This window comes from Amphibalanus amphitrite, unplaced genomic scaffold (assembly GCF_019059575.1).
Source record: "Amphibalanus amphitrite isolate SeventyFive unplaced genomic scaffold, NRLGWU_Aamphi_draft 000084F_arrow, whole genome shotgun sequence".
NCBI classification, from domain to species: domain Eukaryota; kingdom Metazoa; phylum Arthropoda; class Thecostraca; order Balanomorpha; family Balanidae; genus Amphibalanus; species Amphibalanus amphitrite.
In genome coordinates, this window is record NW_024881580.1 from 596,991 (window position 1) to 622,412 (window position 25,422).

The 25,422-nt window shown below is 50.1% G+C and overlaps 1 protein-coding gene across 4 annotated transcripts in view; it reads left to right on the top strand.

The window, feature by feature from the left end:
• Positions 1–434: 434 nt before the first annotated feature.
• LOC122379815 (ligand of Numb protein X 2-like) overlaps positions 435–25,422 on the top strand; it is a 43,143-nt gene continuing 18,155 nt past the window's right edge. The window contains exons 1-5 of one of the 4 annotated variants that reach the window (XM_043362332.1): positions 435–658; positions 13,338–13,566; positions 15,279–15,416; positions 17,100–17,195; positions 18,303–18,412. In XM_043362332.1, coding sequence (XP_043218267.1) covers positions 13,424–13,566; positions 15,279–15,416; positions 17,100–17,195; positions 18,303–18,412 — 487 coding nt within the window. In that variant the 5' untranslated portion in view covers positions 435–658; positions 13,338–13,423. Of the gene's footprint in view, positions 659–4,946; positions 5,231–13,337; positions 13,567–15,278; positions 15,417–17,099; positions 17,196–18,302; positions 18,413–23,557; positions 23,779–25,422 lie in introns of those variants that run through there. The other 3 variants (XM_043362328.1, XM_043362329.1, XM_043362333.1) reach the window with 3 other exon arrangements.

Genomic DNA, 25,422 nt, shown 5'->3' on the forward strand with positions numbered 1-25,422 from the left:
GAGCCGGGAGGATGATAGGATGTAGGGGGAGACCTTGGTCTGGGCAGGCACCCTAGTGAGTCGCCGGGGCTGAGCCCGTCCAGAGGACAGGCCACCCAGCCCCAAGGTACTCACTGCACCCGGCTACGGGGTGCGCTCCCTCGGGAGCAGCGGTGGTGCCGCTCCAAGGGAGCAGCCCGCATGAGATAAAGTTGCCTGTCCAGGCCGGAGGGGGGTTGCGGCGTGGAGGAGAAGGATTTCATTATCCTGAGGATAGAAGCACGGAACGGTGCATGGTGCATGCATGCTTCGCGGGTTTCGACTGCCTTTATCCTGCGCTGTGTGGCTTCATTATTTCCAATGACGTCACAAGTACGTTTGACTCTCGTGGCAGAATGAAGACTCAAATTATGTCAACCTTGACATCAATATTCGTACGTGTTGTTGCATGTTGCTTGCGCGCATTGGGCCGTTGTTGATTCTTTGTTTTTGACGTTGCATTTGTTCGTTTGATGTGCGATAAACTCAGTACTTTTTATATTTTTGATATAAATCATAGTCTAAATAAAAGCTCAGTATATTGGCGCTGGGACGTTGGATACGCTAGCACGGCAAACCTGTTACGTCGACAGCAAGAGCAAGAGGGAGCAGGATTGAGATTAACCACGTCGACATAAAGGTGGGTTAATTGATTTATTTTAGCTGATATTCTCAAATATACAGCCAGGCTCCAAGTTTGATGTAGAAAATATAGGTAATTTCAGTGAGGCCCTATTACCTGGCATTGCTTATTTGCTTCTTGTTTGGATTTTTCAGGTTGTATTTTAATTCAATGCTTTTGTGTTCTTTTTTAAATCAATATTTGTCAAGGTAAGTACAAAGTAAAGTAAATGAGCATTTTGACTATTCCAATTCAAAGACGTACGTGGGTAGTTAGATATTTTTTATTTTGGTTGTTGATGATTAAACATTGTCTTTTGACGTAAAGGCGCTGCTAATGTAAGAACATAAACTTTTGATGTGAAGTGGTGCTTAATTAATGTTGATTGCAATGTGAAGCAGCATGCCAATGCTATTGGTGGCAAGTACAAGAATGCACTGTGCGGGGGAGATCATGATACACACCATTTTGATCTTGTATCCGGCGATGTGGATCTAAAACATTGAGCAATAGCAGACTTTACGAAAGTGCTGCCATGGTAAGGATAAGATGTGCTGAGTTTTTTTCTGCATGCATTTTCCACACAATTGAGTGCACTTATTTCAATTTTAAGTATAAAAAACAATGGGTACCAATTACCATTGTCATTCAAATAGATCTTGGTGGAACCTATTTTTACAGGGAACTGGAACATGGAAAGAGTTTAACCCTCGCCGGACCTATTGGTTTTCTACATACGCGCCGGCCGAGGGGTGGGGCGGGTACGACCCCCCCTCGCCGTTTCGCCCCTGGTGGAGCTAGCGCGTCGCGGAAAAGACGAGCGTGTGCGCCGTTACGAGACGCAGAGATTGGTACCCGATTTTAAGCTCCTAGGTCAACCGGTGACCTCTGAGGTCAGGTCAAGTGCCCCAAGGTACGGTTCAGTTTTTGGTGAATAACTTCGCAAAAAACGGCCGCAGAGCGCCGATTTTGGCAGCATCGTGTTCGTCTCGCTCAGGCGCGTCGAATGATATACTTTTTGTCCGGGTCAGGTCAACTTGGGGTGTTGACCTCAGGTCAAGGTCAGGTCAGCACCCCCAGGTCACGAAGTTGGTCGAAAGAGGTCATGTCGCATATCATTCGATTCGGCAGGTCTTCCTGAGTCCATTGGTGGCTTTCCCGACTCGCTAGCTCAATTTGATCAAGAGTTATTGACGAAAAACTAATATGACCTTGATGACGTCATAAATGACGTCACGCAAGGTCAACATTGCAAAAGTGACGCATCTAACCTTGCAAGGAGTGCATCAAATCACGATTCTGTGTGCTTGAGATAGTTGGAGATCGTTCCCGGCGCCAGAATAGCAGTTTTCATTTTTCCCCATTGACTTATAATGGTGAGGTCACGAAAATGACCTGACCTCATATGACCTTTAGGAAAAATCCGAGATATACAAGTTGTGGGAATCATAATGGATACTAGATCCTGCAAGTTTCATTTCCCTGTGACATCTCCTCTGGCAGTGAGGGCGTTGCGAAATTGCGACATCTGAAGACCGTGCAGAGGTTCACTTATGACGTCATAGGTCAGTGACCTGACCTGACCCAAAAATGCGGTTGGTGTCAAAAGATTCGGCTTGGATCAAAGGTCAGGTATGCCAAGTTTCAGCTCTCTATCGCCAGCGTGTTCGGAGCTATCGCGAAAAAACCCTATGGGGGGGGGGGGGCGGCACCCGCCCCCCCCCCCCCCCTCGGCCGGCGAGGGTTAAGCTGATCATAGATCATGATCCGCTTGTACAAGTTCAGCAATGCTAGTGTCGCTATAAAGCATACTATGAAGCATAGATAACAAGATAAAAATGCTGCTTGCACATTATCACATACCCTGCTCATTCTGCAGTACAGGGAAGAGGCAAGGGGCAGTACAGGGAAGCATGGCCTCTAGGCTGCTACCCTTAATCACTTTGTGATCTGATTGAAGTGTCCCTTGAAATAGGAAATGCTCATTGTATCTATGCTCTAGCCCAGCTTGGCAGGCTGATTTATTTATTAAGTTCATCTGCTTAACCATGTCATCATTCACAGACTCCTTTTAGCATATAAAAAACATTAATGGTAGTGTTTGTGATGGTTTCAGCACTATGTAGGAATTAGCATGCCATGATGCTCACCAGTTTTGTTGGGGATACCATCTCTTAGTAGAATGATGAAGCTTTCCACACCAATTGCTGCAAAAGAGCAAAGTCAAGCTCATCATGGAACATATTCAAATCAGACTTTGGATAAATAAGTTGAACAATTCTTTGCAGCTCACCAGTATGATGCATCATAAGCCAGGGCTGCGGAGTCAAAGGATTTTCGGCGACTCCGACTCCGACTCCGGCTCCGGCTTTCAAAAACCAGCTCCGACTCCGACTCCGACTCCGGGCAGAATTGTCGACTCCGACCGACTCCAACTCCCGACTCCGACTCCGCAGACCTAGCAGGGCTGCGGAGTCGACAGATTTTCGGTGACTCCGACTCCGACTCCGGCTCGGGTTTCTAAAATCGACTCCGACTCCGACTCCGACTCCGATCACAACTGTCGACTCCGACCGACTCCGACTCCGACTCCGACTCCGACTCCGCAGCCCTAATCATAACAGTGACCTGTCACAAAAAGGTTTGGGACAGCAAGCATGGCTGAGTCCAAAAAATGGATCACAAAGAAGGATGTACCTAATTGGCTGGCAGGCACCCTTTCTTAAGATTTCAAGTCAACTGGTGGCCTCTGAGAAGTGCTCCAAGGTAGTGGTTGGTTTTTGGCGAATAAATTTGCCAAAAATGATCGCACAAATGGGATATTGACATCATCGTGTTTGTCATGGTCAGTTGCGTTGAATTATCTCTTTGTTTGGGCGAAGTCAGGTTTGGATGTTGACCTCAGGTCAAGGACAGGGGAAAGCCACCAAGGTCACGAAATGGATCGGAGAAGGTCATGGTTCATATTGTTTGATTCAGCAGGTCTTCGTGAGTCCATGGATGACTTTTCTGAGCTCAATTCATTGGTAGTTGTGAACGAAAAAAAAAACTGGTAACTTTATTGACTTCGTATATGTATGATGTCCAAAGTAACGACCGTGCAAAGATTTAGTTATGACGCCATAGGTCAGTGACCCGACCGGAAAATGCGGTCGGTGTCACAAGATGCGACTTGAATCAAATGTTAGGTGTGTCAGCTCCGAGATTTTCATAGCCAGCGCGTTCCGAGCTCGTAAAATAGTCTGAGGGGGCGACACCCGCACCCCTTGGCCGGCGGGGGTGAACCCGCACTCAAATGGATGCATCGGCCAACTTCACCATAGTGGAGGATGGGAGGGAACATCTCATCAGATTTGCCAGAGCAGGGACTTTTCACTCTGAGATCATCGCAACATGGGTAATTTAGCTTACTTCCAGTTCTTAATTAGCTTAAGAGCTTTGCATGTTTCTTGTTCCGATCGCATGGCACACAGGGGAGATGGCAATTTTATCGCTTTTTCAGTCTCAGGCATTTCGATGGTCCCAGCTCTCTGTGGTCCGATCCAATCGCCGTGAAGTATTTCCGCTGGGTTGGGGGCCGCGCCCGTTACTATGCGGCTGCTCCGCGGTGGGTGGACGGAGGTTTCTCTCTCGATGGTTCGTCTCGGACGGGCGGTGCAGCTGGTCTGTGGCCGCCGTCCAGTCGCATTGCGTCACGTGAGATAGGCGCCCTCACTCCCACTTCCAGCACGGGGTCGGTTGGCGGGCGGCGCCCTCTGATGGTGAGGAGCGCCATCAGGTGTGTCGACGACCGAATGTCCCATCACATGTGTCAAACTGTCGAGGCGTCTCCGTCTGCCTCCGTCGCTATCTTAGAGAAACACGCTTCTTTCGTTGTTATGCATGCTTGCGTGACATGTCGATTCGCAGTCGTTTGATATTCCACATTCCTCTGCGCCAGTTTGTACTTGCAAATAAAACGGCATGTATTCATTAATAACCAGCGTCATGCGGTTCGCGACGGCGCGGGCCAGCTCGAGTCCACTCGGCGGTATCTCCGCGACCAGACAGGCCTTCCGGGCACGGCGGAGACGGCGTCTGGGGGACGAGTCGCAGCTGCCGGTAGCCGCTGCGATACTCCACCTGTCTGGAGCGCTGCCACCGGCCCCAGTCCGGAGCCGGTGTGTTTGTTTTTGACCCAAGCACCGTCCGTCCGATCGGCCCCCCAGTGTAAATATCTATCGGCCGGCGGGTGGTGCCAATTGGACATCCCGCCGCGCACCGGCGCCGGCGCAGGCGGCCCCGCCGCGTCGTCCGCGACGCGGCGCGCCGGCGGCGCAGTGTGCTCGGCAGCCGGCGCTGTGCTCCTGGTCCCACCGCGACACCGGCTCCCCGGGCCCCGCCGAACTCTCAGCGCCATGGCCGACAAGAAGAACGAGGACTTGCACCACAGAGACATGGAGAGCGTGTCGCTGCTGGGCACCTACGGCATCCTGGTGGCCTTCCTCATCTTCCTCTACGCCGTCTACAACATCATCTACTGACCGCCGGCGCCTGGCGGCCATTCCGAGTGGATGATCCGAACGCGAGTCATGAGTATGTATTGATGAGGTGGGACATTCTCCCAGCTATTCGCAATGCATTCTGGTTCGCCGCTTCCCCCCCCCTCTCTCTCTCTCTCTCTCTCTCTCTCTCTTTCTCTCTCTCCCTCTCTCTCTCTCTATTTCGCTCTCTATTTCGCTCTCTCTCTCTCTCTCTCTCTCTCTCTCTCTCTCTCTCTCTCTCTCTCTCTCTCTCTCTCTCTCTGTCTCTGTCTCTCTCTTTCTCTCTTTTTATCTCTTTTGTCTGTCTATCTATATATCTGTCTTTCTGTCTACCTAACTGTCTGTGACCCTCGCTCAATTATCACTTTCAGCGTTGGAAAGCTGGCACGGTCCACATTTAGTCCTCCTGGTCCACTTCGACCGTAAACAAGTTTGGGGGCATAGCTCTCATGTGACTGACGTGTCCGTTAGCGTTAATTAACCCGCGCCCGGCTGGGGGTCCTGGATTTACACGCCCTGCTGGGGGGGGGGTGTTTGAACACCCCCCCTTCTAACTCGGCTCCTGGGCCACGTAGCGATACGCGGAAGGCGGCGTTCGAAAGAGCGTCAAAAATAATGACGAAATCACTTCGGTCAATTTTTTGGTCAGGTCAAAGGTCAGGTCACCAGAGGTCATTGAAGGCAAATTTTCGCCGATTTCCAGGTCGAATGTCGAAAATTTCCAAGAAGCCAACGCATAACTCGGGAACCAATAGAGCTACAGCGCCGCGGAAAAGCGCATTCGATAGCCCTATTAACGCCCTTTCTGAGTAATTCTCTCAGATTTGACCTAACGTCAACGGTTTTGCCTGCAGGGGGCAAAAACTGCAAAAATAGCCGATTTTTTCGGAAACAGTTTTTCTGCAATAACTTTTGACCCAAGCATTGTACGAGCTTACTTTTACCGGCATCGTGTTCCTCTCGTCAAGACGCATCGAACGAACTATAATTTGACCTTGAAAGGTCAACTTGAAAATTTGACCTCAGGTCAAGGTCATGACCTGACCGGAAAGGGTCATGTTGCATATCAGTCGATCCGTATCGTCGAGCTGAACACATCTAAGGCGTTTTCATCGCTCTAGCATGCCTCTATCAAAAGTTATTTGCGAAAAACTGTTAGATACCATTCGTGACCTAAGATGACCTCAGGGCATAAACAGGGGTCACAGACACCATTTTCATGTTCAGTGTGTCTAAACCACTTGTAATTCAGTGTTTGGGAGTGTTTATAATGTCTTTCGTCCAAAACAGGCGCATTTCAATTTTCTCCCATTGACTTATAATGGTGAGGTCGCAAAATTGACCTGACCTTAGGTCATCGATATCAAAATTCTGAGATAAACATTTTGTACATGCTAATGCTCTTAGCAATCGCTGAAAGTTTCAAAGCGATCGGTCACTCGGTGTAGCTATGACAGACATTGAAACTTTTTATGAGGTGAGGTCACTTCGAGTGACCTGGTGACCTGACCTTGAGTGACCTTGGTCTGAAATTTTCACAACATGTGTAGAATTGATGTATGATAAGGTGTACCAAAAACGGCGGCGCTCCGCGCCGCCGTTTTTGAGATATTCGCGAAAAACCACAGGGGGGGGGGGGTGTTCAAACACCTCCCCCCAGCAGGGCGCGGGTTAACAAACTGGTTTGCCCCGCCCTTTTCTGGAATAATAGAAAAGCCATTTGGCATTCAACTCACTAGTTTGGTTTTAAGTCGATGTGATTGGAATAATAACCGCGGAGGATTACAGGTGCCTAGGATTCTGTTGTTCGATACGTTAGATCATAGGTAAGCTGAAGATCAGAACCAGGAAATAAGAATCACCTCGCGTTTGATGACAGCATTGAGTGCCGTTTTAACCAAATAGTTAAGTGACCTGAGCTCATCTCATCATGCTAGTTTTCTTTTCGGATAGGTCATGACCGTGAACTGAGGTCAACCATGGTGCGGACTAAAACCACGTCTGCCCGGGTGGAGTCTGAATTAGTCGCCCTTACTCACTCCGTGCTCTCGCAGAAAAGGCAACCTTAGCGGGTAACAGTTTGGGGCATTTTGGACCAAAATAATTGTCTCACTACCTAAAGGTCCTAAATTTCTCTTCTGTCATAGTTATCAGCCTTCAGGTCCAGGGGTTCAGCGGACTCGCGAGTCCAATATCCTAGGTTTCCGCTTTCCTAGGCGGTGTTTCACGGGATGCTGCTACCACGCTGCTATCAAATTGCGCGAGCTGACGTCACACTTGTGGTAGTGTTGGAGCAATGGGCCTGTTGATGTTTCCATGGAAACCCAATTTGACACGTGTAAAAGCAGCGTGCTGCTATCACCGGTGAAACAGGGCCCTAGTAATTGATTTGGACAGTGTCGTTCTTTGAAGTCGGGAATGTAATTAAATTCAAATCACGGCAGGTTTGTATCAGCCTACAAAAAAAGCCCTTATGCGTTCTTTTCATCTGTGTTAACTAGGGAGTGAAATGGGCAAATAACGCAATAAAGCATTTTGGAGGTTGCAAGGCTTTGATCTTTAAACTGTGAATGACTTTTGTTTAATATGGCATAGCTCACACTCCCTTTGATAACCCCAGCTATTGTTTATTATGCTGCTCCCACCGTTCAGTATCGCCCGTTCGTCGGTCGCTGCCGCGCCGGGCGGCCGATTGACCGCCGTGACGAAGCGGCCCGAGCCGGCTGTATTTTGGGGCCCGGCCGCCACCGCCGGCTGTCCGTCACACTCAGATGTTTTATTTGGCGCATCCGACTGCCCGGCCACGAAATCAATTTTTTGTCGACAGCCCACTGCGGAGGCCAGGTAAAGGGAGCGAAGATAGCTGGACAGGGGTGACCAGGGGCATGGGGTGCCGCCGCCAGCCAACCTGGCCTCGGAGACCGCTCCCACCGCCGCGGCTGGCCGTAATAAAGTGTTAAGCTGCTGCCACGACTGGACTTAACCGCTGGCAAACTTTGACCCCCGACGGCTAAGGGAGGAGCTTCATCATACCGTCCTTCATCTTTGCTTTAAGCTGTATCTCGACACCTCGTCGAGCAGATGGTCCATGCAGGGTCGCGAGCGTCTCATCATGGCGCTACACATGGCTCAAAGCTTGTGGTCTGGTGTTTTATACACTTTTGCTTTATTCTATAACTTTGATGAAAGCTAATTCTTGCAAGAATATTCTCATTGTCTCGCATATGAGCATGTTCTAGAACATGTAACCCTATGTATGGTGTCTTGTATAACACCAGCTGCTTGAAACTGTATGGTCCGGCTATTTAAAAAGTCTGGGTCCATTTCAGCGGCGAACATGAGACTAGCAGCATCTAGGGAGGCCTGGAACTGATGAGATGGGACGCTGAATATGAGCTTCTGGACAGAAATTGCTTGCTGGCTGATTTGCCAGTCTCGGTAGTGGCAAGCCAGCCTTTCTCACAGATTAGGCACAGTATTAGTAACATAATATTATGTAAATGATGTGCTAATAGTTATCCTTTTGTTGCAAGGGTAGGGTGATTTGGGCTGTAATACCTACTTTGAATCGTATTGGCTTTTACTGGTTTACGGAGTGCAGATACAGCGCTGGGTTGACTAATCCTTTTCGATAAATAACAACTGAGGTGGCGGAGTCTGTCCGATTGTTGAGTCATCTGGATATGAACTGTGAAACATCTCGAACACCGTTCTTTATTCTCGGCCGAAACGATCAGATAAGTACGCTATTTGTTTACTGACAGACTTGAAGATAGGTAAGCACTTGGTTCTGGTAGGTAAGCGCAAAATGATCCTGAACTTGGAGTGCTCTGGAGCTCTAATAAATAAACAAACAAGGTTTCATGAGATTCTAATGATAGGATCTGCAGAGCGATATTCCGAGTTGAATAGCTCCAAATGAAATGAAAATGAAGCTGCCTGCTATTTGAATGCATATTATTGGGTGATACAATATACCTACGAAAGCAGTTCCTAGGGCCTAAAGCACTGTGTGCGGTGTCATGACAAAGATGAATAAGGGTAGGTTTATTTATGTTCAATTTGGGCCCCGGGCATTTAACCCGCGCCCGGCTGGGGGTCCTGGATTTCCACGCCCTGCTGGGGGGGGGGTGTTTGAACACCCCCCTTCTAACTCGGCTCCTGGGCCACGTAGCGATACGCGGAAGGCGGCGTTCGAAAGAGCGTAAAAAATAATTAGGAAATCACTTCGGTCAATTTTTTGGTCAGGTCAAAGGTCAGGTCACCAGAGGTCATTGAAGGCAAAATTTCGCCGATTTCCAGGTCGAATGTCGACAATTTCCAAGAAGCCAACGCATAACTCGGGAACCAATAGAGCTACAGCGCCGCGGAAAAGCGCATTCGATAGCCCTATTAACGCCCTTTCTGGAGATTCTCTCAGATTTGACCTAACGTGAACGGTTTTGCCTGCAGGGGGCAAAAACTGCGAAAATAGCCGATTTTTTCGAAAACAGTTTTTCTGCAATAACTTTTGACCCAAGCCTTGTACGAGCTTACTTTTACCGGCATCGTGTTCCTCTCGTCAAGACGCATCGAATGAACTATAACTTGACCTTGAAAGGTCAACTTGAAAATTTGACCTCAGGTCAAGGTCATGACCTGACCGGAAAGGGTCGTGTTGCATATCAGTCGATCCGTATCGTCGAGCTGAACACATCTAAGGCGTTTTCATCGCTCTAGCATGCCTCTATCAAAAGTTATTTGCAAAAACTGTTAGATACCATTCGTGACCTAAGATGACCTCAGGGCATAAACAGGGGTCACGGACACAATTTTCATGTTCAGTGTGTCTAAACCACTTGTAATTCAGTGTTTGGGAGTGTTTATAATGTCTTTCGTCCAAAAGAGGCGCATTTCAATTTTCTCCCATTGACTTATAATGGGGAGGTCGCAAAATTGACCTGACCTTAGGTCATCGATATCAAAATTCTGAGATATACATTTTTTACATGCTATTTTTCTCAGCAATCGCTGAAAGTTTCAAAGCGATCGGTCACTCGGTGTAGCTATGACAGACATTGAAACTTTTTATGAGGTGAGGTCACTTCAAGTGACCTGGTGACCTGACCTTGAATGACCTTGGTCTGAAATTTTCACAACATGTGTAGAATTGATGTATGATAAGGTGTACCAAAAACGGCGGCGCGGAGCGTCGCCGTTTTTGAGATATTCGCGAAAAACCACAAGGGGGGGTGTTCAAACACACACCCCCCCCCCCCCCCCCCAGCAGGGCGCGGGTTAACGTTGCAAACAAGCTGAACTTCCTGAAGAAGGGCCGACAAAGGGTGAACGTATCGCCCACATATGTGACGAGGAACTTCTACTTGCAGAACTCCATTAGCTTCCTTGAGAGTGGACTGGAATCTGGCAGTTGTTTGTTTCGAACCGCCCCTAATGAAGTAGAACTTCGGCGCTGTGGCGTAATCGCGCTCCTGAGATATGTGTGTAAGCTGCAGGGTGGTCCGTAAGTTATGGTGCAAACTCGAATGTGGGGTAACACGTGTCCCCATCTATTACCTTCGAGGAAACGGTTTATATGCCCTGGAGCAGCCCAGTAATCTCATTGCTTCGATTTCGAAATGCGTATCAAAGGCACTTCAGTATTAATACTTAAGATAATTGCTCGCCGCTGACCGCCAAACTTCTCCGGAACTAACTTTCAAACATACATAAGGCCTGGCTGCGAGCATCACTTGTCCACATGTCGTGTCTACCCCATGGTATTGTGCCTGGACACACCCTCGGTTTGATTCTCCCACGTTGCAGCCAACTTCATTGACTAATGATGCAACTCTCGGGGCCACGTCGAACGTCAGATCCATCGTGCTGCTGCCGCTCTTACTGTCCGTGGGGCTGTCAAGCCCATTCACAGTGCCTCTGTGGTCGGAGTTCAGAGCATGCTGCCACTGCGTCTGCCGCTGCGGAGGCTGTCGCGCGCTGGCTGCTGAAGTAGCTGTTGAAGCGCCGGTTACTGAGTCTGGTGCCGCTGTTCCTGCTCTTGACACTTATCGCTCACCTTTCTCGAGTTTTTCATTAGGGTCGCATAATTCAGCGCACATACAGTCTGACGACAGCGGCGTAGCAGCAATCACCTGGGCGACAGTCATAGGACCGAATCAGTGCAGTGGGCCGGGGAGCCGGGACTCTCCCTCTCGCTCTGATGCGTTGCAGGTGGAGACATGTTGACGTTATTTGTCGGCAGATCTGGCGTGGTATTGATCGCTGCTTGCGTTGCTCTAATGATGTTTATCGGGGAAATACCGGCAGTGCGTCAAGTTGTCAGCGTCAGAAACAATGGGATGCGCCCATTCCGACAAACATGACATAGGTAACTTTCATGAATGTGAAGAAGACATGATTCTCGCCCAGAAATATGGAAGACAGCTTTCACACGATCCAAATTGATCTTCCGATAAAGCTTCAAAAACGTGAACTGTTTTAATACGTTTCATTTGTATGTCTCGAAGAAAACGTTTCGCTGGCCGCTTTTGAAATATTATTTCTTAGCTATCCATATACATATAATGTTCACATGATTCAATTTACGTTTCCAACTCTTCAAATGATGGCCCGTCGCCGCTTTTAGGTGTCGGTCAGATGGCTCGAGAGTCATTAGTGAACTGTGCGCTCCAATAAGTTTCTGATGAAGTGTTGCGTGCGTGGGTTCCGGAATAGAGCGAACACGGGTCCCTACCTTCTTCTCGTCGTTAGCTGTCTGCAGGTCGCTCAGAGCTAACTATGATACGGCACCGTCCCATGGTCGGCGTGCCCGTATGGCGGGCTTGGGACGCCGCCATCGCCGCCACCGTCGTCGCCCTCTCCACCCGTCGAAGCCAGCACCAACAGCTTGCATCACTCCATCGGCATCTGGCCGGCTCCTCCACAAATATCGTGGGCGGGCGACGGACCGGTGCCTCGCGCTGGATCCTCAGAGAGCTGCCTCATCTCGGACTGCGCCACACGCTGTTCGGAGCTCAGACAGCTTGGTTTACCCTTCGCCCGTACCTAGAACAGCTTGGTTATCCCTCCGGTCAGAGCCGGGAAGCTCGCTTTGTCCGCCGGCGGAAGCTGGGCAGCTCGGAGCGCGCTGCGGCCTTGCTCGCGTCTGCCTTTGTGCGCGCTGAGGGGCTCGGCTCTGAGTCGGACCGGAGGCAGCTGGTGGCTGCCGCGCCCGCCTGTATGTCTGTATGTGTTTATTCGACCGTCCGGGGCTGACGGACAGGTGAATTTGGCGCGGCTGCATCATCACCGGCGAATATAAACACATCGAGCGGTGCTGGCGGCGCGGCGCCGGTCCAGGTGCGCCGCTGCAGTGCGCCCGGGGGTCGGGGGCCGGGCCCACCGGCCGTCCGCCGGTCGCCGGGGTTCGTCAGCGCCGTCAGGCCTGGCCGACCGCAGCCCGGTGCCAGCCGGCCTGGAACGGCCTCGGTATTAATAAGTAGCGGCCACTGCGACACCCAGGAGACCGGTCCAGTCAAATTAGGTGGCAGACGGAGACGAGGCGCTCGAACGGTCCGATTACGGACACCGAGGATGGACTTTTTGCAGTGTGGGAGTTCCACGAAGATATTGCTGAACCACATGAACCCAGCTTTGAAGAAGATTGACTTCGTTCACCTGCGCATTGTCAGAAACAAATGTCAAAGATCGTAGAGGAGAGATGACGCTTCGCTCTGTATCAATACTCTACTCTGTGCAGAAATGTGCTCCTCGAGGACCCGCATCAGTGAAGACACTTATCTGATTTGTTTTGCAATTAAAATGATACACTTGCTGACAGTGTTCACTATTTACGGGGTGTAAACATGTTATCGCCTATCCTACCATATGACAGCTAGTTGACAGCGAGCGGCTGCCAGCTCTTCTCGATTCTCCCATACGAAATACCTACCGAGGAGCGACCACTGAACCTGCAAATTGGGAACTTTGGAATGCAAATTGAAAATGCAAAATGGGACTTAAAAACGTCAATTTTGGGTATGAAAGAATACGTATGCTAAAAGCTATCATTTGAAGAAGCCCTTTATGCGTCCACTAAAATATCATCGGAAAAGCACTCCTAAGAACAAATAAATCATGTGTATGTGCTCGGCATGTTGGTGGTCATTAACGGCGTTTATTTTCTTTCCCGGCAGGTGTCGAGCGAATGTTTCTGAGTGAGCGAGGCTGAGAGGGAGAGCGCGGGAGTGAGTGTGGAGAGAGCGCGGGAGGGGGGCGCGCCATGGATACGCTGAGCCGCAGCTGGGGCCGGCCGTGCCGCACGTGCGGCCAGCACCACGCGCGCCACGAGCCGCACGTGTACGACTACGTGGACGAGGTGGACGAGGACCTGACGTGCCACATCTGCCTGCAGCCGCTCGTCGGGTGAGTGGAGGGCGGGGACGGGGAATCTTGGGACTCCGACCCGATCACCTTAGCTGTCAATTCCCTCCCTCTCCTCCGCTCCAGCACTGCCTTACACGTCTTAAAGTTAACATTTCCTCATCCGCGTCTCTCTCTCTCTCTCTCTCTCTCTCTCTCTCTCTCTCTCTCTCTCTCTCTCTCTCTCTCTCATCTCTCTCTCTCTCTCTCTTGCTATGCTCTTTCGAACTCTTTTTTCTTTCTTTCTAGTCATGTCTCTTATCCATCTGATCATCATCTCACGATGACCACCTTTGTCCGACCTTCTACTTTACGTATGCCGCATCTGTATCTTTCCCATCTTTTGAACTTTTCGTAGGTACCGCACCACTTATATTCGATTGTTTTTTCGAAGCTTGAACGTTGAGAATGAATGTATCGTCATCGTTTATTGATCGTTGAAGTTTCCATTGTGAATGGAATTTTTACCGCATTTATTAGAGATAAGAAATAAAGGTCTATGTAAATAACGTTGATTTATTACGGTGAGCGGTCACGATCAGCGAAAATAGTAATAACAGACTTCGTACCGACCTTGACTTATTTGGTGAAGGATAATGTTATTGCTTTATTTTCTGTCACCTAATGTAGCGGTAGGCTCCAATTTTCCGTTCATTGTCCATAACTTTCATGCACCTGCTTGTTTTTCATGAGTTGCCTGCTAATGCGTTTCGAATCGTTTTGTTTTTATCGTTGTATTTTTTATCCGTCGCCTTACAGTGTACACCGTTGCGTGCGGCGCGCCCCTGACTGCTGCGGTCGGGGTCGCTGGCCTCAGTCGGTATCGTGCCGAAAAGCACCGGGTGTACAGGCACGACACTGCCGGTCGCCAACGCGCTCCAGTCTAATCCGCACCAAAATTGGTCCGCAGCTTAAAGTAGCGTGATTTTCGGGTGGGAACTGCTGGAAATATCGACCGTGTTCCGGCATGCGTGTAAGTGGGAGTGTGTAGGTAGTGATGCGTTATGGGTGGTCCACCCATCTTTCTGTAGATTAGAGGATTAGAACGCCGAGCCAGTAGCAGCGTGCGCGACTGGGCCCGATCACCCACCGATTGGCTTCAGTCGTGTTTAGTCCTTTTTGTCCCTACTTATAACAACACTGATATCAGCGCTGTCAGCTTTACCCAACAGTATCCGACATGTCGCTCGCGCGGGTGAACCGGCGCTTGTTTAATGTTTATGTGCACGGAACGGGGGGGTCGGTGGTAGCGCGGTGCGTGTTTATTGGCACAAGAATGGTTAGATGGCGTTACGAAAGCGACTCGCAGGAAGTCTTAATCGCCCGCCGCCCCACCCGATGCGCCATGACTCAATTTTTCTGTGGGAGCGCGGCCGGCCCTTTGATCATTGATAATACACGTGTTGTGGTCTGATTTATTGCTAGTTTTGTTGCACGAACGCCTGAGCTCCTGTCACCCGTCACTGCTACAGACTACCCTGCCTTGCGAGCTGCCGTGACTCCCACATACCTGCCGCGTTCTGACGTTCCATTCGTGTTTCGCTGTCAGGTCCCTAGACATGTGATGTTGCCACACGTTCTTGACTCTCGTCTGCTGCGCACTGACGTTCTTTCCAATTCCGTTGTCAGCTCCTTGAACACGCCGAGCTGCCACACTTTCTTGACTCGCCTCTGCTAGTGCTGAGTCCTATCATTCCTCTCTGTTCTGTCGTCAGGTCTCTGGACACGCCGTGTGGCCACACGTTCTGCGGCGCGTGCCTGGTACCGTACCTGAACTCACACCAGAACTGTCCGATCTGCCGGGCGGCGCTCACCACACAGGCCTGCCGAAACTCGCCGCTAGTACTGCAAAAGTGAGTATACGCGCACCTCGTCCGCCAGCCAGTGCACTTTTCCCACTTCTGCATACAATTTGTGTTGCAGCTGTCGGTGCCTCGTTACTTTTATCGTGTTCAGGGCCCCGTTTCATAAAGCGAGTCCGTAACTTACGTCGGTTTTTGGTCTTGTATTGCAAGTGCATGTGAAGCGATGACGATAGTTTGAATCGTTGAATTTATTTATCTTGCATGCAAGAAGAGAAGGGAGAAGGGGAAATAAATTTATCGCTTTACATGCGCTTGCAATACAAGCCCAAAAACCGGCGTAAGTTACGGACTCGCTTTATGAAACGAGGCCCTGGTCATTCTTTACGATGTTTTGGACATCAAAGAGCACATATGCTAGATCTCATCGCCAACTGACTGGTCCTCATCGTACGTGGATATCTGGCACATAACTTTTCAGCGGGTGTTGTCCATCCGTCAACACCCAGCCGCCAGCGGGATTTGATGGCTGATGTTAACTCAAAAGTCCCCAACCAAAGAGCAATCCGGCTTCAAAATGCAGCAGTTGGCGCTTTGCGGCGCTGTGAATGGGGTGCTCTTTTGACCGCGGTTTCAGCCTCCATCGCCTGAAATGACATCTGGTGACCACTCGGGGCCGATCCCGTCCAAATGCTCCGCGCTTAGAGATTCAGCGAGCTCAGGCGAGATGAGCACTTCAGTCCTTTTATCGAGCTCTGGGTCATCTCCGGGTGTCCGGCTTTTCGTGAATTCATCGTAACCTACTGTTATTTGATGTAACCGAAGAGTCAAATGGCTGTAGATATCTCTGAAGTCTTGTTTCGTTGTTCATTCATAATTGATTTGTTGCAGCAAGAGGGTGTGGTTTTTATTTATTATCTGCTTTAGAGCCACGAGATGCATGTATAATTTCTGAACACGCTATGCTTATCTCTTCGCTGTTATCTCAATTCCATGATATTTCATCACGCTTGTGCATGCTGTATCCGTAGCATCGTTCCGGCTCCGTTAGATTTATCAAATATGCATCTAACCATAGTGCTTCTTGAGCTTTCTTCCAAAGTGGCCTCCAGGATTTTCAATTGTTCGCTCTTTGTCATCGACATACCCAGTCTTCTGCATTGACATGGCGATCATGGGGCCAGGGACTAATAAAACAAAGTCAAGAATGATATTACCCCCCTGTGAAAGAATTGCAGAATTTTGATATCATATCCTTGACACTACTGGACCTGCCAGTTTCCCTTAGCTCCACCAATGCCTGACAGCCATCCTGCTCCGACTTATAGCAGTTTTCATTGGCAGCTGATCTGGTTCCTGAAATAGTATTCATCCTGCCGCTATATGTTTTCGGCAGCCCCAGTAATCTACATGTCAATAAGAGACGAAGTGTCCGGCGACATCCATTGACATGTATCGATGGCTGTCCATGAGTTATTTTCCAAAACCATACTTACAGACTGGGCAGGATGGAGACATTCTTGTCACCTTGCCAGAAATATGTGTTTGATTATCTTTTTGTAGTTCACACAGTGTCTCCATTTCCAATCAAAATATATAACCCAGCAGTTTTTGCGCTTTGCTAATCGCATTGAAAGAAAACTGCGCTGCTTGGTTTCAATATGGCATAGGCACCGAGTATAGTACCTTTAGTCGTTTTTTTTTTTTTTTGACACGCCTGTTCCCACTTCACAGGATTCTGGAGAAACTGCTCATCAAGTGCCCTAACGCTGACGTCTGTAAGGAGACGGCTCACCCCCGGGGTGATCTCGAGGACCATCTCAGGAACCGGTCAGTATATTCTGCCGCTCGGGGCCGAACCGCTGCCGGGGACGGGGCTCTGCCTGTGTTGTTTATGGCTAGTGGTAGCTGCAATGGGGAACCACTGTTTCAACGCCTCTGTTTGGGATGTTTCGTGACGATCGGGAAGGCCAACAGGGGTATTACTTGTTTGGGTTTGTATCCGGTGCATTGGTATTGGGGTCATAAGGAGCAGCAGTGTTGATCAGTAATTTTTAAACGCTAACGTCATGTCGGGAAACAGCTACAACTCAGATGCTCAGGGCCATAGCCGGTCCGACTGAACCGGTCATGACAAAAACGGTACAACTGGCCGTCAAAAGTGTCAAAATTAACCACGGGCCTGACGTTATCAAATACCGTTCGAAAATGTTTTCGGTTTTATACGTCACTTCCAAATAACTTGCATTAGTCGACTGTCGAGGTAATATGCGGGGACTCACTCAATTCACGCGAGCATCTCCCATGGCCTCGCCGTCGTGATTCCGTTCTGGAGATTCGCTCCGATACAGACATTGTTTTCGTATTTCATCGTATTTCGTCTCCACAAAAGGAGTGCCGCCCCCTATCTGCTTGGGGATGGAACGGGACTGCCAGATTGACGTCGTAGCTATGGACAGAGGGGAAAAGGGCATAGAAAGTGAATCACTGGAATTATTCCAACGAATGAGATGTGTTTTTATCCGCCTGTTATGCCAGAAGCTGATCAACCCCAGCGTTGTTGTTCTCTAAACCAGCAAGGTTCCGAATGGTATTGATTTACTCGTAAGGCATCGCCCATTGCGTGTTTTATCATGGCTGTACAAGGTTTTTGTCGGGTAGCTCAGAGCAGTCAATAAAAGCATTGTCCTGCTATCCCGCAACAATGTTTTGGATCACTTGTTGTCCTGTTGGCAATGGCCAATGAGTTATTTGTGTGCTTGACTGTATTGTTTGTTAGTTCGTCTATCGATACATATGCTCGTCCAATATGTGGACATTCGTCCAACTATGTATACTAGTTGCTGTGTGGGCTCATCTAACGATGTGTACTCGTCGGACAAGTCGTGTGTCTGTTCGATAAACTACATATGTACGTGTCTGTCTGTGTGTCTGCAGGTGTCAGGCCAACTTTATCGCCTGTCGGTACGCGGCGCACGGGTGTCAGGTGCGGGGGCCGCAGAAGGCCGTCCACAAACACCAGGCCGACTGCGAGTGCAGGAACAATGGTGAGTCAGCTCCGGCGCGCACGCACACACACACACTCGCGCACGCGCTCGGCTCGTACCTGCTAAAGGTTTATATACCGATGGCTGTTATGGGGTGGCTGTTCTGGCATTCCAGCGGTATAGTCTGGCAAACCGGGCAAACCTAAGAAAGAACGGATTTAAAGTGCACCGGCCATTGATGCATGTGCACTTATACCGTGAGCGCATATTTTCTCTCACAGCTGTTTACTACACGAATTTCTCCGAACCATACATTTCAAGTGATCAGAACACGTGCTAAGTGATTCAGGCGCTTTAACTCCGTTCTTTCTTAGGTTTGCCAGACTATAGTTACTTGAGTTACATTTCGATCTAGAAAATTTAATGGTCTTTTAGTTTTAACTGCCGCCTGCACTTTGTCGATAAAATTATTTTAGATCTTCACGTTGCTTATAAGATATATGTTTGGCCTAAGTGGTTGAGTGGTTTGATTGAAAGGTGTATATTCCACAGCATTCCAATAACAATATTAATAATAAACCAGAATGTTGTAATGATAGATAACTTAAAGTGTTTCATGTGTGTTCTCTGGACACATCGGTTTTGTTGTCGTATTAAATTGAGGCTGCACATTTCTAATTTGTTTCGAATTATGTAACACATTTTCGAGACTCGCGCTATTTTATTTTCATTTTAACCCTCGCCCGCACATGGGGGGGGGGGGGTGGTTGCCACCCCCCCCCCCCAGGCAGTCTTTCTGCTCTGCACTCAACATTTTTAGAGCTAGAATGCTGATTTTTCGTATAGCTGCTCGTCCATCCTTTCTTGATGTCCACTGAAAATTTCAAGTTTCTGTGATTTTTGGTTTCGGAGATATGACCTTGTTTTTCAGGTCATGTCATGACCCAAATGGCCAATTCTCAACATCTTGCGTTTGCCATGGGCCTTGTGAGCTTTTGACACCCTGATTTCGGCCTTTTTTGCCAGTCTTACCTCCCACCTATCATGGAACATGTTGTTCGACGATGTACAGGGGTCAAGGTCAGGGTCAAGGTCAACCTAGGTCATCTAAGATAATTGCGTTTTAGGCAAGCTGAATTTACTTTTTGTGAAGTTTTTTGACTGCATTTTTGGTAAAAGCTTCTCAGATCATGATTTCATGTGATATGGACCCAAAAACAATCGGTGCACACAGCAGTATACACACAGACACACACAGACATACAAACACATATAATTGACCTTGACCTAACTTGACCTGAAATGACCTCAGCAGCAAAATTCTGGTCGGATAGTGTGACAAAGAGGTTCTAGCTGGCTTGGCACCAGAAAACAGCATCGTCATCGGTATTTGATAAGCAGCGCACTTGATATCCAACGGTGACCCAAAACAGCAACATTTTTTAGTTTGACCTGACCTGGAAGGTCAATGACTGACCTGAGAAGGTAAAACTGGGTATCATTGGATTCGTCTCTTCCCAAAGAATCTTTTTGGTCTTTACTGCTAAGCTCTATCTCCAACAGGAACGAAATGGCGCGGGGGGGGGGTGGCAACCACCCCCCCCCCCCCCCCATGTGCGTTCTAGGATGGGAAAATGGCATGTGCGGGCGAGGGTTAACCCACCCGGAAAATGACCTTAACGATCAGCCTATGACCTTTGATGGAGGAAACGGTATGGTAGAAATAAATCTGGTCGCTGTGAAGCGCGTTTGGCGCCAATCTGACCTCTACAACTGCCGGGCGGGCCGTGATATACTGTGCAAATTTCGACCGGACGACCTTTCCTGATTGCCGGAGATCAAACATCACCGTGTGCCGCCCGGTGATTTCGGCTACTGAGTGCCCTCATCATGGCCTTTGTACTGTGCGAGTTTCGTCATCAGCAAATGGGGGCCGCACCTGTCCCGATTTGGGACTGGATATGGACGACTGAATTTGAATATGGAGGCTAATGGACATGGCACACCCTTTGGCCATATCTCGAGCCAGATTATTCTCGTCAAATCCTACAGGCTGCAGTGGTTTGACCGTATTTCATAATGCTGTCGCGTTTGCATTTAGATGTTCAAGCAAAAAAGATTTCTTAGAAAAAACATGAAAACAGCATAAGGATGTTTTATCAGGTTATTTGTTTTGGCTGGTTATGTTGACTCATTGCCATTCATACAAAGCTATCGCCAATGTTGCGCCAACGGCTCGGCATGTACCATATCGAAGCAAATATCCCGTACGACTTTCTCAATAACGACCCATAAATACGTCACCAACTGGCTCCTCTGACCAACACGCAGGTGTCGGACATTTGTCCGTCCTGTCCGACCAATGTCCCGCGGTGTGTCCGGGGCGCTCCTGGAGTCTGAGTCAGCTCCCGGTCCTGGCCGCCCCGGCCGGCGCGCGATACCGGTCGGACGGGCACGAGGGACGCGGCCGACCCGGCGACCGGCCCGGGCAGCGTGCACAATGCAGAGTTCCGCTACAAGTTGGCGCTGTGCCAGCCATACAGACAAGTTTGTCGTCGTTCAAGGCGGTGACCGGCAACAATACTCGACAGCATTAAAACAGATGAGCATCGCCCCGCTGAACAAACCAGCCAAGGCCAGCCGCCTGGGTCTCATTCCTCAATGCCCATTGTGGGGGTAGCTGGGTGAAGTTGAATCGAAGGCGAACTAAATCGAGAAGGTGAATGGGGGAGAGGCATCACGGATTGAGGCTTGTGTCGATGTGTGCTGGGGGGGGGGGGGGGCGACTATATTGAACTTGAAGCCCACGCCCCTCTCTGTCATTTTGCCCAGCTTTGGCGACTGGGGAATGGAGGTTAGATACGAAATACTCAGTGCGTGCGTCCGTGGGTGAGGGACAGATAACATTGAGACCCCACAGCTCATCCAGTTTTTCCACCTTGATACCCTACCGGAGGTGTCTGGGCCGTGGCCCATCGTCGGTTAGAATTCCTACGAGCATGGAAGCCATAGATAGTTAGCATTAACATTCGCGATGGGAATAACAGCTCTCGAACATTCCAAGGAATCGAAGGGTGTTATAAACCGAAGTGAGTTGTTTTGACGTAGCCCATAGCGGTGAATCATTATAATAGGTATATGAGGAGGCACCCTACGTTTCTGCCAATCGTCCTGATTTATCTAGATGAGAAATTAATCAGCATAGATAAATTATGGTGACGGATAATAAGGAAAAACTTTGCAACAACAAATGTGTGATGCCATCAGTGGCGATTCTGATTGCATATCGTGTCTGTGGTCATATTATCCATTTGGGACTGTTATTTCACATCGATCTAGACACAATGGTCGGTTGGTGTCGAATTCAACCTCATGTCCTGGCAATTCTCATGTCCTGGCACTGCACTCACTGCGAGATACTCACCTAATGAAAAGAAAAGAAAATACCTGAAAAGTGCGCAGAACTCGGTCAAATGTTTTGTCGAGGACCCCAGGGTTACGAACTCCTCGGCGTCAGTAGTTTCTACCCGAATGTAGCGTTGTAAATGCTCATATTTAGCCAAACCTCGAAAGTTTTCCGAGAAACGCCCATAAAGTGCCCCAGGTTCTGTCTGACAGTATCTGTGAAAGGAAATCGTGTGTCACAAGCTGTTGAATTTATGTATGAAATCGTTTGGAGTCGAACCTAGGGTAGGTCGACTCGCGACTGTTTCGTGTGATGGTAACTCAAACACCGAATATTTTGTGTCTCACATAATTATTTGGTTGGCTTTACCTCATCGTAAGGCTATGGTGATAAACCATATGTGTCTGAACCCCGAATTGTGGTTAGTGTTGATTCAGCATTACGTACCGATCCGATGACTCGCAAATTAATTCGATTTCCTGTATTTTGACATACATTTATTTCGCGCTGATTATGGCGTTACGTACGTTTTTAGTTTTGGTTTATTAATAGTAATCCGCTGGCACTTTGTTGGACAAGTAATGAGATTTGTCAGCCTGGACTTATCGGTCCAGTCCTTTGACTTCTCTTTTCCCTTCTCGTTAACCTAGTATCATGTATATCTTTGAATGCAGTGATTTGTCATATCGCCATGTCCATCACTCTCGACGACGAAGGGCGTGATACACTTTTTGTCACCGATACTTTCGTACACCTAACTTCCGAATGTATGTGACATGCTGAAGGCGAAAGAAAGTGAAAAGAGTAAACGCTCAATTTATTATTATCTAAGTGGTCCCAGAAGTTCAGTGAAAATGTCCTAATCCCTCTGGCGGTGAGAGTCTCGGGTTAGAGTCGGTTCGGCGCCCGATATCTAGCCCCATATCGGGGTTCGCCTGGGGGCAGTCGCAGTGAGATGAAACCTGTAAGCCTGGCGAACCTTGTCCTTTGTGGACACGCTAAACGTTTCACCCCAAATTCTGTCCTGTGTCCGGAATTCCCCGATCGAACGATAGAAGTCTACATAGACTTGCGTAACGACCTGTGTGTGGCGTTGGCTCTATTCTAGCCTGTAAAGTGAGCCCATGTAAAACACTGGGCTTTGTTTTACTTAACTGGACTTTGACTTTAACTGGAAAGGTCCGTAGGGGCTTCGATCAGGACCTCACCGCTCATTTTGAATTGTATCCATTTAACTTTTCGCCATTTGATTCGGATTCCTTTAGCCGGCTGGCTGAACCGACCTTTTGTCACAATTTGCCAACTCTGTGCGGGGACCGCCTTTCAACTCTAATTATTGTTGATAGTCTCCCACAGCATTGCATTATTCCGCATCACCTCCCGCCCATTGCAATCAAATGTGAGCCGGGAGCTGAGCTCCGCCCACTGAGGTCAGTCCCTTGTAAAATGCCGGAGGGGGACGGGCCGGCCTACATGCCCCGGCCCTGTGCGGCGAGCGTGGGCAATTTCCGGACGGTGTCCAGCGGCCGTCGGACGCTGTTTACCTATCGATTCGCGGCCGGCGGCGGCCGGCGCGCCGCCATGCCAGCCAGCACTTCACCGTGAGGTTGCAGTCGCACGGACCCGCCGCCGCTGCCCGGTGCCGCGATCGAAGTGCGTCGCCGTCGAGCGGGCGGGCGCCGCTGCCGGCAGCCGCTGCTCGTCGTGACGAGCCGCCGCGCTGTCGCGGCGCCGCCGTGGGGCCGGTAGGTGGCGGGCGGCGCGTCGGCACCAGCCCGGCCCGCCGGCCGCACCGGGCGATTTTCAGTGAGCGCCCACCGGCCGACGGGTGGGGAGCGTCTCAGTCGCTCAGACAGGGTGGACCGGTGAGGTGTCGGAGCGGCGCGCCCCCGCGGCACACGGACAGGCACCATGACGTGTCAGCTCACCTGGCCGCAGACAATCCCCTGGAACGAGACGCGCATCACGTGGCAGCCGCTCTGGGTGCCGCCCAAGACCACCGTGAACGTCATCAGCGACGGTCAGTGACCGGGGGACGGGGAGCGGCTACCGCAGGGCCTGGAGGGGGTAGGTAGCGGCTGAGCACGGGCCGAGGACGGGGGTACCGCCGCCTTCTTCGGGGGCCTGGGATGGGGTAGTGGCTGACCCGGGGACAGGAGTAACGGCTGGCTACGGGACCTAGCCTGGGACGGGGGTATCGGCTGACAGGGGGACGGGTGTAGCGCCCTGCTTCAGGGGGACTGGGACGGGGGTAGCGGCTGACCGGGGAGACGGGGGGAGAGACTGACCGCAGGGCTGGGACGGAGGGATAATGGCAGCGGCTGGCCGCGGGCCTGGGACGGGGGAGCGGCCGGCCGCCAGACCCCCTGAGCGGCCGGCCGCCGGGGGTACCGGACTGCTTCCGGGCTCGCAGACGGGGGCACCGACCGCATGACGAGACCGGTCAGACGGGCTGCCACTCTGTCTCACGGTGTCCTCACGACAGGTCGGTGGGGACCCCCTGTCCTCTGGTTTTCCTGGGACCAGTCCTCGTGTCCCTGGGAATGGTCAGTAGGACAATCGGTGTCCTCGGCACTAGTCAAGCTGTGTCCTCAGGTGTCCTCAGGATTGGCGCGATGGGTGGCTGTCTCCATCGTGTCCTCACGACCGGTTAGCAGGACTGGCCTTATCTCCTGTTGTTCTGACCAGAGAATAGCCGGCCGTTCGGGGCTATCCAGCGGTTGTCGGGGTCGCTCGGGCTGCCTTTGTGTCCCCTGGGCGGTTACTGCTGCACCACCCTAACCCTATCGGGCCGCGTGCAGGCGGCCACCGGGCCGGGCAGGGCGTCCGCCCCGCTCGAGCATTGAGTGCCGCCTGCCTGCTGAATTAATGCCCGGCCGCTCTGGATGTATAATGCAGCCGCTCCGCCCCTGCAGAACGGCTTAGTATTTATAGGAACCGAGCCAGTGCTGCGGATTAACGGCCGACATCACAGCACATCAAAGAAAACGCGAAAATATCTCTGATGTGCATATCCTTGTTTCCTTGGAATGCAATCAGTGCTTTGTTACTGTCGTGATTTATCTTCATCCGTTGGTCGTAGTCTTATATGAGATGACAACCTTTTGTTCGTCATTGGCACGCCATGCGTAAGTAGGTTTGCATGGCGCATACGTTCCGATTCATGATAAAAGTATCAGATCCAGTGTGTTGAACTTATTTTACATGTCCTTGTTTGTACTTTAAGTCGTCAATAATTCAGTCGCATAGTTTGAAGAAATGAGCTGATTTCTTAACAAAATTTTATCAACATGCATTTAACCCGCGCCGGGCCGGGGGGGGGGGGGGTGTTTGAACACCCCCCCTTGCGGTTTTTCGCAGATATCTCAAAAACGGCGGCGCGGAGCGCCGCCGTTTTTGGCACACCTGTTTGTGCATCTTTTCCGCACATGTTGTGGAAATTTCAGACCCAGGTCACCTTAGGTCAGGTCACCAGGTCACGCCAAGTGACCTCACCTCAGAAAAAAATAAGAATGCTTGTCATAGCTACACCGACTGAACAATTGCCTTGAAACTTTCAGCGATTGATTAGAGCAACACTATCTATAAAATGTATATCTCGGAATTTTGATATCGGTGACCTAAGGTCAGGTCAATTTTGCGGCCTCTCCATTATAAGTCAATG